This window comes from Montipora capricornis, chromosome 8 (assembly GCF_036669925.1).
Source record: "Montipora capricornis isolate CH-2021 chromosome 8, ASM3666992v2, whole genome shotgun sequence".
Taxonomy (NCBI): domain Eukaryota; kingdom Metazoa; phylum Cnidaria; class Anthozoa; order Scleractinia; family Acroporidae; genus Montipora; species Montipora capricornis.
This window is the reverse complement of record NC_090890.1, coordinates 27,057,621-27,072,620: the sequence shown is the minus strand read 5'-3', so window position 1 is coordinate 27,072,620 and position 15,000 is coordinate 27,057,621. Positions and strand designations below refer to the sequence as shown.

General features: G+C 40.4%; 2 protein-coding genes across 5 annotated transcripts in view; one reads left to right on the top strand and one right to left on the bottom strand.

Annotated features, from left to right (window-relative positions):
- Positions 1-3,770, top strand: part of LOC138059483 (uncharacterized) — a 9,414-nt gene extending 5,644 nt beyond the window's left edge. The window contains exon 3 of the mRNA XM_068905112.1: positions 456-3,770. Within this exon, the coding sequence (XP_068761213.1) occupies positions 456-695 (240 nt within the window). The 3' untranslated portion in view covers positions 696-3,770. The remainder of the gene's footprint in view (positions 1-455) is intronic.
- The window catches only part of LOC138059482 (uncharacterized), a 55,923-nt gene continuing 41,834 nt past the window's right edge, over positions 912-15,000 (bottom strand). For 2 of the 4 annotated variants that reach the window (XM_068905109.1, XM_068905110.1), the window contains exons 11-13: positions 6,047-6,185; positions 2,148-2,447; positions 912-2,051 (exon numbers count right to left, since the gene is read on the bottom strand). In XM_068905109.1, the coding sequence (XP_068761210.1) occupies positions 1,975-2,051; positions 2,148-2,447; positions 6,047-6,185 (516 nt within the window). In that variant the 3' untranslated portion in view covers positions 912-1,974. Of the gene's footprint in view, positions 2,052-2,147; positions 2,448-6,046; positions 6,186-6,983; positions 7,173-8,775; positions 8,938-9,062; positions 9,305-10,092; positions 10,440-11,814; positions 11,958-12,281; positions 12,392-13,533; positions 13,699-14,550 lie in introns of all 4 variants that reach the window. The other 2 variants (XR_011134209.1, XR_011134210.1) reach the window with 2 other exon arrangements.

The window sequence follows — 15,000 nt, the reverse complement described above, 5'->3', positions numbered from 1 at the left end:
AAATAACATTTTGCGCTCCGCTCGCATTTGTTTACTCCCAACATATTAATTAAGGAGCGCAAACGGACAAGAAAACGCCACAGTTTAAAAGAAGAACATTTATGCCGTAAAACGGAAGTCTTTTAGAAGATGGCGCCAGGCGTGTACACCCTCTTGAAAGAAGGACTTTCCGTTTGGTTGATTTTTACGAGTGAACGTCGTTTGCATCTGCCTTGCACGTGTGATTTTCAACTGAGAAAACGGTCAAGTAAACCCTACAGTTTAAAAAGAACTTTCATGCCAGAAAAATTAAAGTATTCAAGTTTTCCAAGGTGGGGTCAGCCTTGTGCGCCATCTGGTAAAAAGGCCTTCTCGTTCTTCTTTGCCGTTTGTTTTCACCTGTGAACGTCGTTTGCATCTACATTGCTCGAGTTACTCCTTAATCAGCATTACATTATTTAACACTCTCGTTTCAGTCTTTAATCCATTCACCAAATGAAGAAAGCAAAACAATACGTATCAATTTGAGCAAGGCGTTTGCTGAATCCCTGCAGGGATGTCTTCAAAATGGCGCATGGCAAGGCGTCGATATCCGCTGTGAAGAGAGCAGGAGCCGGAGAGAATCTTACGCAGCATTTCGCCCGCCATCTCGGGCGAGACTACAACAACAGCGAACTGGAGAGCACTGTTATGAATCACTGCCTCCATTGGCATAAGATAGTGAGACAATGCAGAGTCACTGGCTCATTGATTGGACCTTTATATTCTCGTCCAAAGAGACCGCGATTATTTCGGTCGGCACCGATAATAACTACCTCACTTTCAAGGCATGCGCAGTCGTATTGATTGTCCCTTTCTTTGAAATCATTGGCGACCACTGCTCTTAAAATTATCCAATTTTGCCTCCACTGCTTAATTGGACACTCAAGCTAGGTGATATATGGGCACGTCGGCCAGCAAAGCCACCGTGCAGTTTATTAAGCATTGGAATAAATACAAACAAGCAATGCACCAGAGCCAGACACGAAAACCCCTAAAAAACCAGCAGGTGCAAAAAAGCGGGGAACGTGTACCCCCGACCAAGGCAGTGGTGCGACCCTCGGGGTTCTAGGGTATTGTAATTAAAAGAGAGGCTACTTACAATGTAAAAGAATGCAATCGTGTACCGCCTAACGAAGGCATTAGAGGCTAATTCAGCTCGATAGGACATTAAACGAAACAGGACTTGTGTACGCGGTGAAGGTTGACCGTCGGATGCGTCACTCGCTAAATTAACGATCACCAAATACAAGCCACGGTCACCTGGCACTCCAAGCGCCTGCCGCTCACAAATATCAATTAATGCTAATCAGGATTATCACAAATTACATTTTGTTCGTTGTTCCTCCGATTGTTTCCCAAACATCTCTTGAGGTAATTAGCTTTCGTTGTCCCTTTTTGTTTTCTTTTTTTAATTCGAGTTGAGAAAATTTCATTTACAACAATTTATATGTTTCAATTTTCTGAAACGACGCTGGTTCTGTTTGGTTCTATCTAAGTTTTTTCCTCTATATCCCAGATGTTTTCACACCTGTACGTAGAAATTCATTAATCATGCACTAATAATCAAATTTCGCTAATTTTGAGAATTCTTGTACTCTGTACGTTCTAACAAAGTTTTACAATTGAATGGATATAAATTTGAGTGTTCTTAAAACTATAAAAATATGCGTAAGTCCGAGTTAAGGAAAGTCTTCTGCTAAATAAACGGTTGACATATATTGTCTGACAATAACTTGAAAAATATACAATACATACAAATGCACAATAACGTGCAACCTGATGTATACGTTATCTCTGAGCCGCCAATAGGCGGCGATTTTTGGCTCTTCGTCTTACGTGAAAGCGAGGTTGAGGTTATCCCTTTTATTTTTGTTTGCGGATATCTAGCCTCGTTTCGAACCAAAGGCCAGATCACTGAGCATAACGCTGAACGGTAGCTGTTCCAGGAATTGGTCATACCACATTGTTCTCCGACGTTAATGTTTCTACAAACGAGGAGTTTTCTGGAATGGACAGTCTCAAGTCAGCATCTGGAAAAGAGGAAGAAAAGTGACTTTTAGTTAGTATTTAACCATTTCTTCCAATGGAAGCGTTTTAGTTATTGTGCATCTGAAGAGATTTGTCACCTTTCCTCGATAATTTTTTCAGCGCTTCTGTGCAACCGGCTGCATGCAAAGCATTGCAAAGCTTTCGCATCGTGGCGATCTGGTTGCTTGCACTTCTTGTCCAAGCGAGAAGCCCTTGAAAGGATTTTTCATGTGCGTGTCTGTGATCTGCCTCTATGTTCTCTATATCCGTTTCCCCCATGCCCAAAAGTCGTAGAACAAGTTTCCAGTGCGACACAATATGTCTGCATATAGCAACACAGTCCTGTCGCGTCACGGGTTCGTCCAAGCGTCTTCTCAAATCTTCTGATATTTCAAAACCTAAAGCGTTTGGAAATATTTAACAAACAACTTTAGACACTCATTACGTTCATTACTACCTGGTTGACAGTTCAACTACTTTTGTTTTTTCCCATCGTAAATCTCATCAATCAACGTGACTCTTTTAGGAAAGCTTGGGAATCTCATCTCATACAAAAAGCACGAACTATAGGAGACTGTTTATAAAAAAAATTCTTTTGTTATTTAAATTTTGCCAACCACAGAACAACAAAATCCTTTGATTCGACATCCAATAGATTTCTGGTTGGCCATTAATGACAATAGGTGACGTAACGGACGGTGAGTATCTTGGGACAAACAAACGTAACGGATAATTAAATGATCTCGTTATTCAGTATACAGTCAACTCTCTCTTAACGGACACCTCTGTAAGACGGACACCTGGTGCTGGTACCGGCCGTTTCTTAGTCAGTTCATTTTACTATAACCAAACTCTCTATAAGACGGATACCTCCATAAGACGGACAACGGACACTTTGAAATCGTCTTGTGAGGTGCTGAATGTGACCGCAAATTACGATTTAAGGAAAAAAAATTATTGTACGTGACTCTTTTTAACATCAGACGTTTAATTGACAGCTCTTACCTTGTCGCCGGAATACATACAGTACAAGTTAAAATTAAATCAGTCATTGTCCCATTCAAAAAATAACTTGGAGGTGACAACCGAATTGTATTGTAATCCAAAACAGGTAGGTTTCGTTCAAGCAAATAACTTAAAACAAACTGTATAGTGTTACAACGGCATTTTAGTCTTTTGAAATTTTGAATTGTTTATCCAGTAGCTACGTACATTATTATATCACGTTACGTTATCATTTGAAATCGTATATATATAAGCTCAGTATGAAACATCTTGGATATAATAGCAAGCTTCGTGTAGATTTGTTATAAGATGGGCGTTAAATAGGATTATAAAACTCATTAATAATTCATAATGGGAAAACAAAAGAAATGTTTTATTAATCAATATCTGTATTTCTGATACAGCTTTCTCCTCATTTACATAAATGTATCTTTCAATGTTCACGGTTAAAATGTCTTGAATCACCAAAAATACCTAGTGTACATTAACACTTAAATGCTGACATTTCATAAGCACAATACAATATTCGCGCCCGTATTGTATCGGATATAAAATGTCTCGCCTTCGGCTTGACATTGTATATCTGATACAACACGGTCGCTCATATTGTATTTAGTACATGGAATGCCCAAAAAATCTGCAGGGAAAAACTTTTAAAAGTACTTTAGTAAAATAAGTATAAGTAGAGAGGGCAAATAAAGTACATTTCTGAAATATTCCGTGGAGTTTTAACAGGTAAAGTAAAGTCTGCTACGAGCCTAGAAGGCTCATCAGGCCGGCGCTTATCTCCGGTTTCTGTAGCATGAAGAGACTAGGAGTATTTCTACTCTCCCCTGGATGGGATGCCAGTCCATCGCAGGGTTGCCCCCAGCATTAAATTCGCCGGTACCCATTTATGCACCTGGGTGGAGAGAGGCACCGTGAGAGTAAAGTGTCTTGCCCAATAACACAATACAATGTCCCCGGCCAGGCCGAACCCGGACAACTGGATCCGGAGTCGAGCGCACTGACCATGAGGCCACCGTCCCTCCCACGAAAGTCCTAACAGGGGCAACATGAAAATTTGGGGATAAATTGATATTGCAACAGGATATGGAAAATTGTATAGGTAGCTCTCTTCTATCGCACACTCGATCATAAAAGAGTGAAGGCGACCTGATTGAACAATAATGTCTTTGCATTCCAATGCACGGTCAACGAAGTAGAGACAGAGAATAAAATATACTTCAATCATGTTGCGAAGTATTTAAGTCAAGACGTCACGCTGAATGAGAGTGAATTAAGAATTGCCGATTTTTGTGGAGATAAAGAGTTAAAACCACTGCACGTTTCTCTGTCAAAGGTAGCCTGCACACAGGCTCTCCAAGCGTCGAATTGCGCGCGGTGCCCAGCTGTAGGCAAGGCGCGGTGGCCTAACGGTCAGTGTGCTGAACTCCGGATCGAGCAGTCAGGGTTCGAGCCCTGGCCGGGTCATTGCGTTGTGTTCTTGGGCAAGATGCTCTACTCTCACAGTGCCTCTCTTCACCCAGGTGTATAAATGAGTACCGGCAAATTTAATGCTTGGGGTAACCCTGCGATGGACTAGCATCCCATCCAGGAGGAAGCAGAAATGCTCCTAGTCGGTTCATGCTACAGGAACCGGAGATAAGTGTCGGCCTGATGGGCCACTAGGCTTGAAGCAGACTTTACCCCAGCTATAGACCGCGCGCCATTCGACGCTAGGAGAGCCTGTGTGCACAACCCATTCTCTACCTTGAATTCACTGTTATCGTTAATTTAGAAGACTGAAAGCTGGCTATGGATTATGGGAAAGGGTCAAATATTTTCAAAAGAAAACCCAAGTATAGGACTCGAACCAGGGAATATTGATTAACCCGTCACCTAACCACTTGACCAGACCACCGCTCGCTGCTCAGGGACAATATTATCAACACTATTGATAATGCTGTATTATCACTCGGCAACAAATAATCTTATAGTGGTACTGTGATCAAAAAATCAAATCTTATTTTCCTTTGGATTTTAAAACTATGTTAATTAAACACTAAGTGACCCAAGTTTTAAACCTTGATTTCAAAAATACACTTGTTTATTTTCCCTATTTAACGGCCCGCCATTACCAAACTTACGACAAAGCTGAACATTTTAAAATAAAATTAAGCTTAGGCTTAAATTATTAATCTAACTTATACCTTAATATTCTTCAGCAGCGATATTCTATGGGAGAGTTAAATGCTTTTTTTTTTTTTTTTTTTTTGAGAGTGCGGTGTCTTGACCTTCAGTGGTGAAGCGGAAAGAAGAGGTCCTGTAGACTAGTAACGCTGGGTTCAAATCCAATGCACAGATTTGATTTTTTTATTTCGTTATTTTCTCTGCTACCACAAGTCCTGGGAAACAGCGTCCTAAATTCGCGATAATATTGAATTCAAAGCAAATTAAGTGTCGTGTTGTTGTGCAGGCTATACCTATATCAGGATGAGACGGAGCGGAAGAGGGGAGAAACAAGCATCACCGGTGTGGCTTTGACGAAATCTTTGAAGCAGAATGACCGGGCGTTCATTGATATGCGACGCGAAACTTGAAATTTGAAAACCGACACGGCAAACTTATTAATGGTGTAAAAAGTGGATGAACGCCTTCCTTGAAGATCAAATTTATGTGCCTGTTTTGTCAGGATATCCAAACTTTTTGGCTCTAAAATAACGATAACATATTTGTTCAAATGAGATGTTCAAAAAATGAAATCGACCCGGATTTTTGAGAAATTTTGTATGAAAATTTCAAAATGCCATTTTTTTGATGGGTAATTTTTCCTTTCTGGTCCGCGTTATTGTCAACTTGTAAGCTGCACTGAAGTTTCTTAGTTTTTTAAATTCAAATACTAAGGTAAAATGGCTTAGGTTGGGAATAGGACTACACATGGAAATTGTTGTTAAGGTAAGTTTGAGTACCGCCCGAGCGATGACAGTAAAAGCACAGGTGGATGTCCTACCTGTAGAAGTAACTGCCTCTGTAGCTTCACTTAAAAGTTGTTCACTTTTGGCATCACTGCTGTTGTTCTCACCGCCTTCTGTATGAATTGGTGGACTGTCTGCAGTGTCTGAAGTGTACTCAATGTTGTGATACACTGACTGAAAAAAAAGAGGAATAAGCGATCCCTTAGTTTAATTTAGTCTGTTTTTATTACATTTTTGCCTTGCCCAACCCCTTTCCCCACACTTATGAGTCAAACCCAGGACCTACGACAGTTTGCTACAGGAGAACTCTTGCCACAACCACAGCGTAAAATTAGTCATATGTTTTGGGTCACGGAGTTTCACAGACTAGGCTACGTCTGCTTCACACAATAACACGGTGACGTTGGGAATATTTCTTTATATCAAATCATTAATTAACCTTTAGTCTATCCCTAACGTTAAATGATTATTCATTATGACGTGGTACTTAGTGAACATGCGAGTGTTCGACAGCTGTTCAGCGGACTTTTCAAACGTCTTCAACTCCGCCCAAAATTTTCGAGAACAAAAGAAATGTTGAATCGAGGTTGAATGAAAGTTTAAAACAGTTTAAATTTGATTTAATATGTTTTCATCAATCTTTCATCCTTTTTCCTTTTTCACTAAGAATGGAGGCCCTGTTCAAACGTTCCCGACATCAGGTTCAACAAAGTAATGAATGTGTGCTGAAGCGTATTGGAAGCGTTTAAGCGGGCCTAAACCGTCTAAAATAGCACGTCGTCTGTGACAACGCCGTAGTGTGGGGGTCATAAGCTCCAGTACATTTCTGGTTATTATCTCGTAGCTTCACTCGTCATGGAATACTTTGCAACTAGCTAGCATTTGTGCTGGATAATGTGTACAACTAAAATCAAGTGGCATGAAAATTGTCTTCAGAAGCGTTTCAGTTAAGTAGGAGTCGATTTTCTTTACCTGGAGTGGCAAAAGAGGAATCACTGGCTGCACGTAAATAAAGTAAGGTTGGCTGTTTTCCTGTTGGAAGTGCAGACAACACGAGAAGTCCTTAACGTCAGTCGCACGCTCCACAATAGGCTTCACTGAGAATTCACATGCGTCTCTGGACCTGAACCCATTCTTGTATGCCATTTCGTACGTGTAATTCTAGCGGGTAGAAAGTGTCGGAAGTTAGCTAACCCAAGCCTTCTTGACCTTTACTGAATCTTCCAATAGGCCTTTGCATGACCGTGTTACGTGACCTTTTCACATAAAAAGTGGGTCGTGGTTTAAAATGAAAACCAGAAATGAGAAGAGCGAGTTAAAATTTAATAGCAAGATTAGGGAGCTTAAGATCTACGACGACGGCGTCAACGACAACGCCGCAAAACAGTGATATCATTGGTTAAAAGAGCATAAATAATCGTGCTGCACGTGCGGCACGGATTATTGCTCATATTTTTGCGGTTCTCTGCATGACGACGACGTGAAATCACCAAATTTTAGGTTTTGACGACAACGTGAGCATGTAACAGAGAATCTTTCATTCTCTATTTTCACTCTGAAATCGCTCGTACCAATTTATTTTTAGGATACTTCGCCCATATTGTAGGACGTGAACGAGATGGAATAATCGCGAAAGACTTATAATAGAGCAAAGTTTTATTTTGAGGTGACGTTTTCGTTGACGTCGCCGTCGTAGATCTTAAGGTCCCTAATATCAATTTCGAGGCCACTGACGTTTAAGTGCATGATTTTAGAAAAATCTGTGCTGGATGGCAAAGCGCAGCAGTTGTTTTCCATATGAATCTGAGTAAATTTTTTAAGCATTAAAATCACTGTAAAATCTCTTACCTTTAAGTCCCTATGACGCTTAACTTTTCGTTCAAATATCTATAGTGTCTGAAGTGTAGTACTTCAAAAAAGTTTCCTTTATATTGTATCCACGGGTTTTAGAGCTACTTCTTTGGCGTCATTAGTTACCAGGGCCCAACTGGCTCGGCCACAATTTTTGCGTATAAATCAAACGCTCGCTATCGCATCTCTTCAGAAAGAAATGTGCAAAAGTGGAAGAACAGTTGTCTTCTTGAAAATCGAGAGCTTTCTGTTAAGTCTTTATAGAAATATCGGACTATGGTTACCCTTCGGGTGCTTTGAATATTCGGACGATTCAGAATGGAATTACATTCAGTTTCTTGACTTCTTTGATGTCATTAGTTACCAGGACCCAACTGGCTCGGCCAAAAATCAAAAGCCCGCTAAAGCGCGTGGATACATTGTGAGGGGAAAAAAATTGAAGTACTTCACTCCAGACACTATAAATATTCCAACGTAAAGAGAAAGAGCCAAACGGATACAACGTAGATATGATTTTAGTGGTGTACTATACATCCATTTCATTTCACGACCATTTTTTTAAATATATAGATTTAGCCAAGCCTAAAAGCGGAGCTCCCTGATTATTTATTCTTACTGCCTGTAGGATTAGTCAAAATAAAAGGTTTTCGAATTGTCCGCGTTTTGGTGTTTCCGGTTTAAACTAATTAATTAATGAAATCGTTTTCTTTGCTTTCTTCCATTGAAAAATTCATTGCCTAACTAGTAAATTCCACGGTACATTTCACGCGAAAAACCGATATCGCATGGCACGAATCGGAAAACGATGACCGTTCCTTCCGTGGAAAGCGGTTTAATAACAAAACAAACCAATTTAACATAAATCGGACTGTGGAGCAAGAAAAAGAGAGAACCGAGGTATATGTTCAGTTACCTGTGAAGCTGGAGTTTCATCAAGTTCCCATCCTTTCTTAATCAGAGCTTCCGGATCAAGCCACACAGTTATGTCTTGGTTGTCGTTAAACATTTTGAATGGTTTTTCCCTAGCTGCAAACTTGTTGCCAGGAAATCGTTCCCTCTCTGTGCGCTCGACTCGCTTTATTGAATTAAAAAAAAAAAAACGAAAAGAATTTTGAATTAGTTCTTCCAAAGTAGAGACGCAGTGGCGCGAGACCAAATTCAAAGCCAAGGAAAGGGGTCATGCTGGACGGGATCACTCACCTTCTTAGAATCTTCATTGTCACTGTAGATGTAGAATCGAAGAGAGATGAGATTACTGCTTGGATTCGGTTTGCTGGAAAATACTGTTGCTCTCTTCCTCTTTGGTCCACCACAAGCGAACACACACCAAATAGAAAAGGTCTTTGTTTTAATATAGATGCAGTCCTTCGTCACCGAAAACCAAGCATTGGAATGGCAGTTTTTTTCTGAGGAGGACGGGATTTTCTCCCAATTCCATGGACCTGAAAAGTGATAAATATATCCTGTTCTAAGATTCTAGTTTTCTTTATGTGATTGTACAGTAGAAAGTGTCATAGGCGAAATTTTAGAGAGTGACCGCCACATCGGACTTGAGGTGTATGCAATCGCCCATTTGCAGCTGAAGATCACACGGTATAAAACCGCTACACTGTAGAGCAAATTGCACACTGGGACATCTAAAACAAAGCAATTTGCTCCCAAATGTGGCAGTTTTTATACCATATAAGATCATTTGGCCTATTATTGAAAGGCTTATTGTAAGGGATAGAACAGTTTTTTACCTTTTCATGAAACAAGACAGCTTTATCTATGATTACAACGTACTTGGCTCTAATCGCTATCTGCAATAACAAGGTTGATTGTCGCAAAAATGACATCGGAAACAAACTAATTACACATTTGAGCGTTTTCCTAAGAAAATATCGCTTCATTTTTTTTTTAAACAATGCGAAGAAAAACCAAAAAGGGAACAAAACAAAACGCCAAGGCTCGCTCACACGCTCGCACTTTCCCGCAGTCATTTAAGCTCTCTACGAGATATTGGTGCACATTTTGATTGGCTCACCGTATTGCTCTCCTCTGATACGATTTGGCTGGAGTATTTTTTGTTACTGTTATGCTTTCATATTTGGCTCGAAGTCATGACGTACGGACAGAGTGAATCCTCATGGAAAACCGCCCCAGTCCTCCCTCGTTCAAGGGGGGCTCTTATAAATGGATTTAACCTACATTATTTTAGCGAGTTAGAGGATAAAGAAATAGAACCCACCACTGTCAGGAAACTCTCCACATCTGTACACTGTAATACATCCCTTTTTGACCTCGTCTACATACAAGCAATGTGGAACAACAATCTCTATTGCTTTGTTTGGATTGATGTCATGTGGCCCGCAATGAATCACAGGAGAAATGAGCGTTCTTTCGTCCGTCTCAGGGATGTCCCGTATCACATAAGTGTCATCATGAATGACATTGAAGAAGATGGGCTGTGGATGTCCGTCGGGGAATGTTCCATGCTCAATGTTGATGGAGACGTTTGAATCTGAGTGGGTTAATGTACCTCCATTGCTGTTAAAGATGCCTTCCGCATGTGTGACAAACTGGGAAAAGCTAGAACTAATGAGACAAAAGAGGTCAACATTAGCCTTTTCTCGGGCCAATTGTTTTTATCAATGGTGTAAGTTCAAAGCTTGAGATGACTCTGCTTCCACGCACAGTTTATGTTACAACTTACCACTTTTTCTTGTACACGCTGCATGTTACATAGGAAATGACTCTCGCGCTTTTAATTTCATAGGAGAGCTTTAGACCTTTCTCGAACGTCCCGATAACTTTTCGGGACCCAAAAGCTATTTACGAAACTGCCTTTCTCTTGTTTTCGTAAGCTGGTCTTAAAACATGTTTTCAAGATAATTAAAAGCAAAATGATTGTAAAGTTTTTTGACTTGAAATCTCTCCGTACTTCAGATACAGAGGGAATTATAACATCCGAAAAAGGCCCGAAAAGCTTCTGGACTTTCGAGAAACGGGCCCCAAGTTTATTGCAATCTGAGATATACGTTCGCCTGCGTTTAACTTGAAGACAACGAAGCTGCTTGCCGGATTATCTTTGAAACAGAGTTAGATTCGTTTTAGGCTGTTTCATAGGCTTTTCACAAACATTAGGACTCTTATCAACGGCTTCGTTTTCGTTTTATTTATTGCCGTCAATAACGGTTGCTGTCACAAGTAGCGGATTGGCAGAAACAGGTAGAGTGGATCTAAATAGGCCATTTCCGAGTTCACGTCTGCCTCCTCTTCAAGTCGAGTCTATGTGCGAAGTTTTTGTGAAGGTAATTCGTTCTACTTTACATATGAATGAAAATTAAAATTCATAACAAAAAGTTCGCACTTAGACTCGCTTTGAAGAGGAGGCAGACATGAACTCAGCCAAATACGTTTCGTTTCAGAGATCTACGATAGTGAAAAACGACGCCTTTGATTGGAATTCATATCAACCTCGTTTCCAGGCCGGGATTTTCTCCCCCGTGAATCTCGGCGTAGAAGAGCCCCTGGGAACGAGGTTGAGTCTGCATATTTACTAGTACGACCAAGTAAGCGGATTTGGGCGTATCTTTTAGTAAGCAAACATTATGTATTCTAAGGGAGCGCTGCTGGAATAGAGCGTAATGATTTCTTGCCGAGTTTAGATAATGTATGTTTATATTGTATGATTACATTTTACCTTTTATTACTTAGTTTTTTACAAATTTATGATTAGATTTATGTTAATTTCCTCATTTTACTTTTATATCAGGCGAAGAGCCATATCATGGATGTACTGATATTAAACCATTATTATTATTATTATTATTATTATTATTATTAGTGTATGAAGGCGAGAAAATACCTTTTTGCAGTTTTTGAACATTTTCCACCCGCCCATGGCGGGAGGATTAGTGCTTTTTTTTTCGTATTTGAAGGGAGCGAAAAATAAGATAAAATAACTTACGCAATGCCTTTTTGCGGGGGAAAAATATGTAAAACTGACATGACGTCATATGGCAAGTAGGACATCACTGTTTCTTGGGCCGAGCTTGGCGCGGTATCATCATTTTTATTGACGTTTCCTGCACTTGTTAGTATTATATCGGCCTGTAAAAAAAATTATTATAATATAACTCAAAATGGTCATTACTTCAATGGCCTTAAAATGTCAACTCAAGGGGTCGTCAACAAATTCCTAACTGGCTCGTTTTACCTTAATTTAAAATTTAAATTCCAGTACCACCATCCAAATTTGCGTTTAAGGATAGGGTGGATTGAAGAAGTCTTTTTTTGTTTTGGTCTTTAGAGATTAAATTTTGGGTCAAAAAAGCTAATATGACTCGAAGCTTCAAACCAAGGGGAACCCTGGGTCCTAGGTTGGATAATGATGACGATCAGGATGACGATGATGATTATGGTGCTAATGATCACCTGGTCTCCAACTGCAATACTTGATACAGAGTCGCTTGTGCAACATTTGCTTGATCGAGGACATCGAGGACGCCAGATTCCGGATTCAGCCAAACTGCTAATGCATGGCCCTGCAGGAAGAGAAATGGCACTTGGAATTTGATTCCTGATACCGCTCTGCTGCCGTAACATTAATAGAAGTCCACAGTAATGTCCTTATGCACTGTTCTTAGCCAGTCAGAAAAAAAATTAGTTTTGAGTCGTGAATCTTAATATTTGGCAAAAAAGGCCTCTAGGAAATGAAAATTTTGAAAACGATGAGCGCATTACCAGGAAGGTAGAACATCGATGGGATTTGTGTCACGGACCAAGTTATTTTCGCTTTAAATGGCTCCTAAAGCAGAAAATCACAAGTCTTACTTAACCCCTTCAGGAGTGAGAATTCGAATGCTAACTCTTGCCGGATCCGGAGCTTAGTTGACAAGCTCCTGTCAATAGTATAGGGGCCTCCATATGAACTTCATATGAACTTCATCCTTGAGTCAACCTTTGCGCATATCTTTCTATTTCTAGAACAGCTCCTTCAGTAGGAGACTAATATGGATATGTTGCTGGAGGACTTGCCTGGCGCTTACTATGTTGAGAATGTGTAGGCTGACTGGTTCGTCCCAAGGAATGGGGAGAATGTAACCCGTCGAAGGGAAGGGCTTCATTTTTACGGCTCCAACTAAATATTAGCATGAAAATGCTAAAAGTGACCGCCTAAGCCGGTCCCTGTTAATGATGAAACTGGTCTAAGCAGGAACCCACGAGCAGGAGCCTCCATATGAACTTCATCCTTGAGTCAACCTTTGTGCATATCTTTCTATTTTTAGAACAACTCCTTCAGCAGGAGACTAATATTTTCATCAATTTACATTAACAACTAGTACTATTTGGATCATTGTTTTCGCTGTTTTTTTTCTTAGTTATTGACAATATTATATTCTGATTCATTGAGCATTCTATATAAACTCGTTGAGTTCTAAAAATAGAAAGGTACGTCGCACAAAGGTGGACTCACAGGGATGGTCATAGGCTACTGGTGTAGGCAGGAGACCATGACTGGTTTACGTAGCTCTATAACTACTGGTGGTAGAATCTAATAAAGTGAGCGGAAGGCTGTATTTCGGGAACGTAGATGAAAATTTATTTTGTATCAAGGTCCATGGCAGGCACCCTGCTCTTCAACTTGAACTGCGTGAATTAGAAACAACATAAATGAAGTTTTCACCTTGAGATGCACGATGAGTTCTTCTTTGCTTTTTCGCTTTGCAAAGCAGGAAAGAAATCGCTGCAATAACAATCCCGGCGAAAACGACAACGACTGCACACACTGCACCAAGTCTGTCATGACGGCTTGTAACGGTATGGCGTGATTCCTCAAAATCAAGAGCATCTATTGCAAAATAATAAGTGGGCATTAAATTTAGAACATTAAATTGACGCTTTTTTCACAATGTGAAACGATCCGCTTTGTATAGTCAGTTTTCGTCAAAGCAAATCTGGCCCAGAGTCGGCTTACGGTAGGGCAAGGGCTTCTAAGAAAAATTGTATTCGTCTGCCATTCCATAATTTTCATTATTAGGAACGCACATATGTTATATGATCAAGGCCATAAGCACAGAAGCAGACGAGCTTATTTTGTCCTTTTCTAGGCTGTTAACGTTGCAGCAAGAGTTAAAGCCTCTTTTGCACTAGGCAATTTTTCCTGCAAAATGTCTCGCCTTTTCAGCAAAGGCGCGCCCAACGCTACTTGCAAATTGTCGTGCTCGATAATCACATGAGGTTAAAGAAACATTTTCATTGGCTTGTGTCGCAAACCGTTGCGACACAAGTTGCAGGAGGGATGTTTCACTACGCAATGATTGAAAATTTTGTGGCATCGTTGCGAGACGCGTTTACCCAAAGTAGAACTGATTTCTACTTCTCGCAACGAAGACGGCAAGAAAAACCTTGCTTTGAATGTCTGTGGCAGGGTGTATGTTACACTGGGCAGTTTTTCGTGCAACTTGCGTCGTAACAAAATTGTGAGACAAGCTGCACGAAAAATTGCCTAGTGTAACACAGGCTTAATGATACACAACAAAATAAATGTTCTGCATGCATTGCCGTGGCTTCAATGATCATAGCCAGCAAAACAAAGTCATGATTAATATTTCTCCCTGTCTTATTTTTATGCGCGTAGTTTTGATCTAAAAATAGCGCTTTTACTCGTCTTGAAAATGTGTGCATGGAGGTTTAATCAAACCTTTTGCAACTGATGGCGTCCGCAGAAGACCAGGCGATGAACCTATTTCGTCGGGATTTCCAGCCAAATCGGGAGAAGAATTAATTTCGTCGTCCTCTACATCATGCTCCGTTGGTTCAGGTAAAACATCCTTCCCAAACCTTTCAGCCGCTCTTATACTCTGTCTTGTCTCGTTATATGCGTGCCACATTCCATCCCTTGTTGGCAATATTTTCTGGGTACTGTAAGCAACAGTTTCTCTTCGCCTTGTATATGGATTTGAAGCAGGCATAGACTTGGTGGGAAACTTGCTTGTCATTGACGGACCAGCTAATTGTCCAAAAGCCAGCGCTGTGGGGCTCACTGTAACGACATTGACATAATGAACGGAGGTGTCCACAGAATTAGTTGGAACTGTTCCCATGGCAGCCACGGAATACAGAGACTTCGATGGAATCGAGGGCGTTGGTT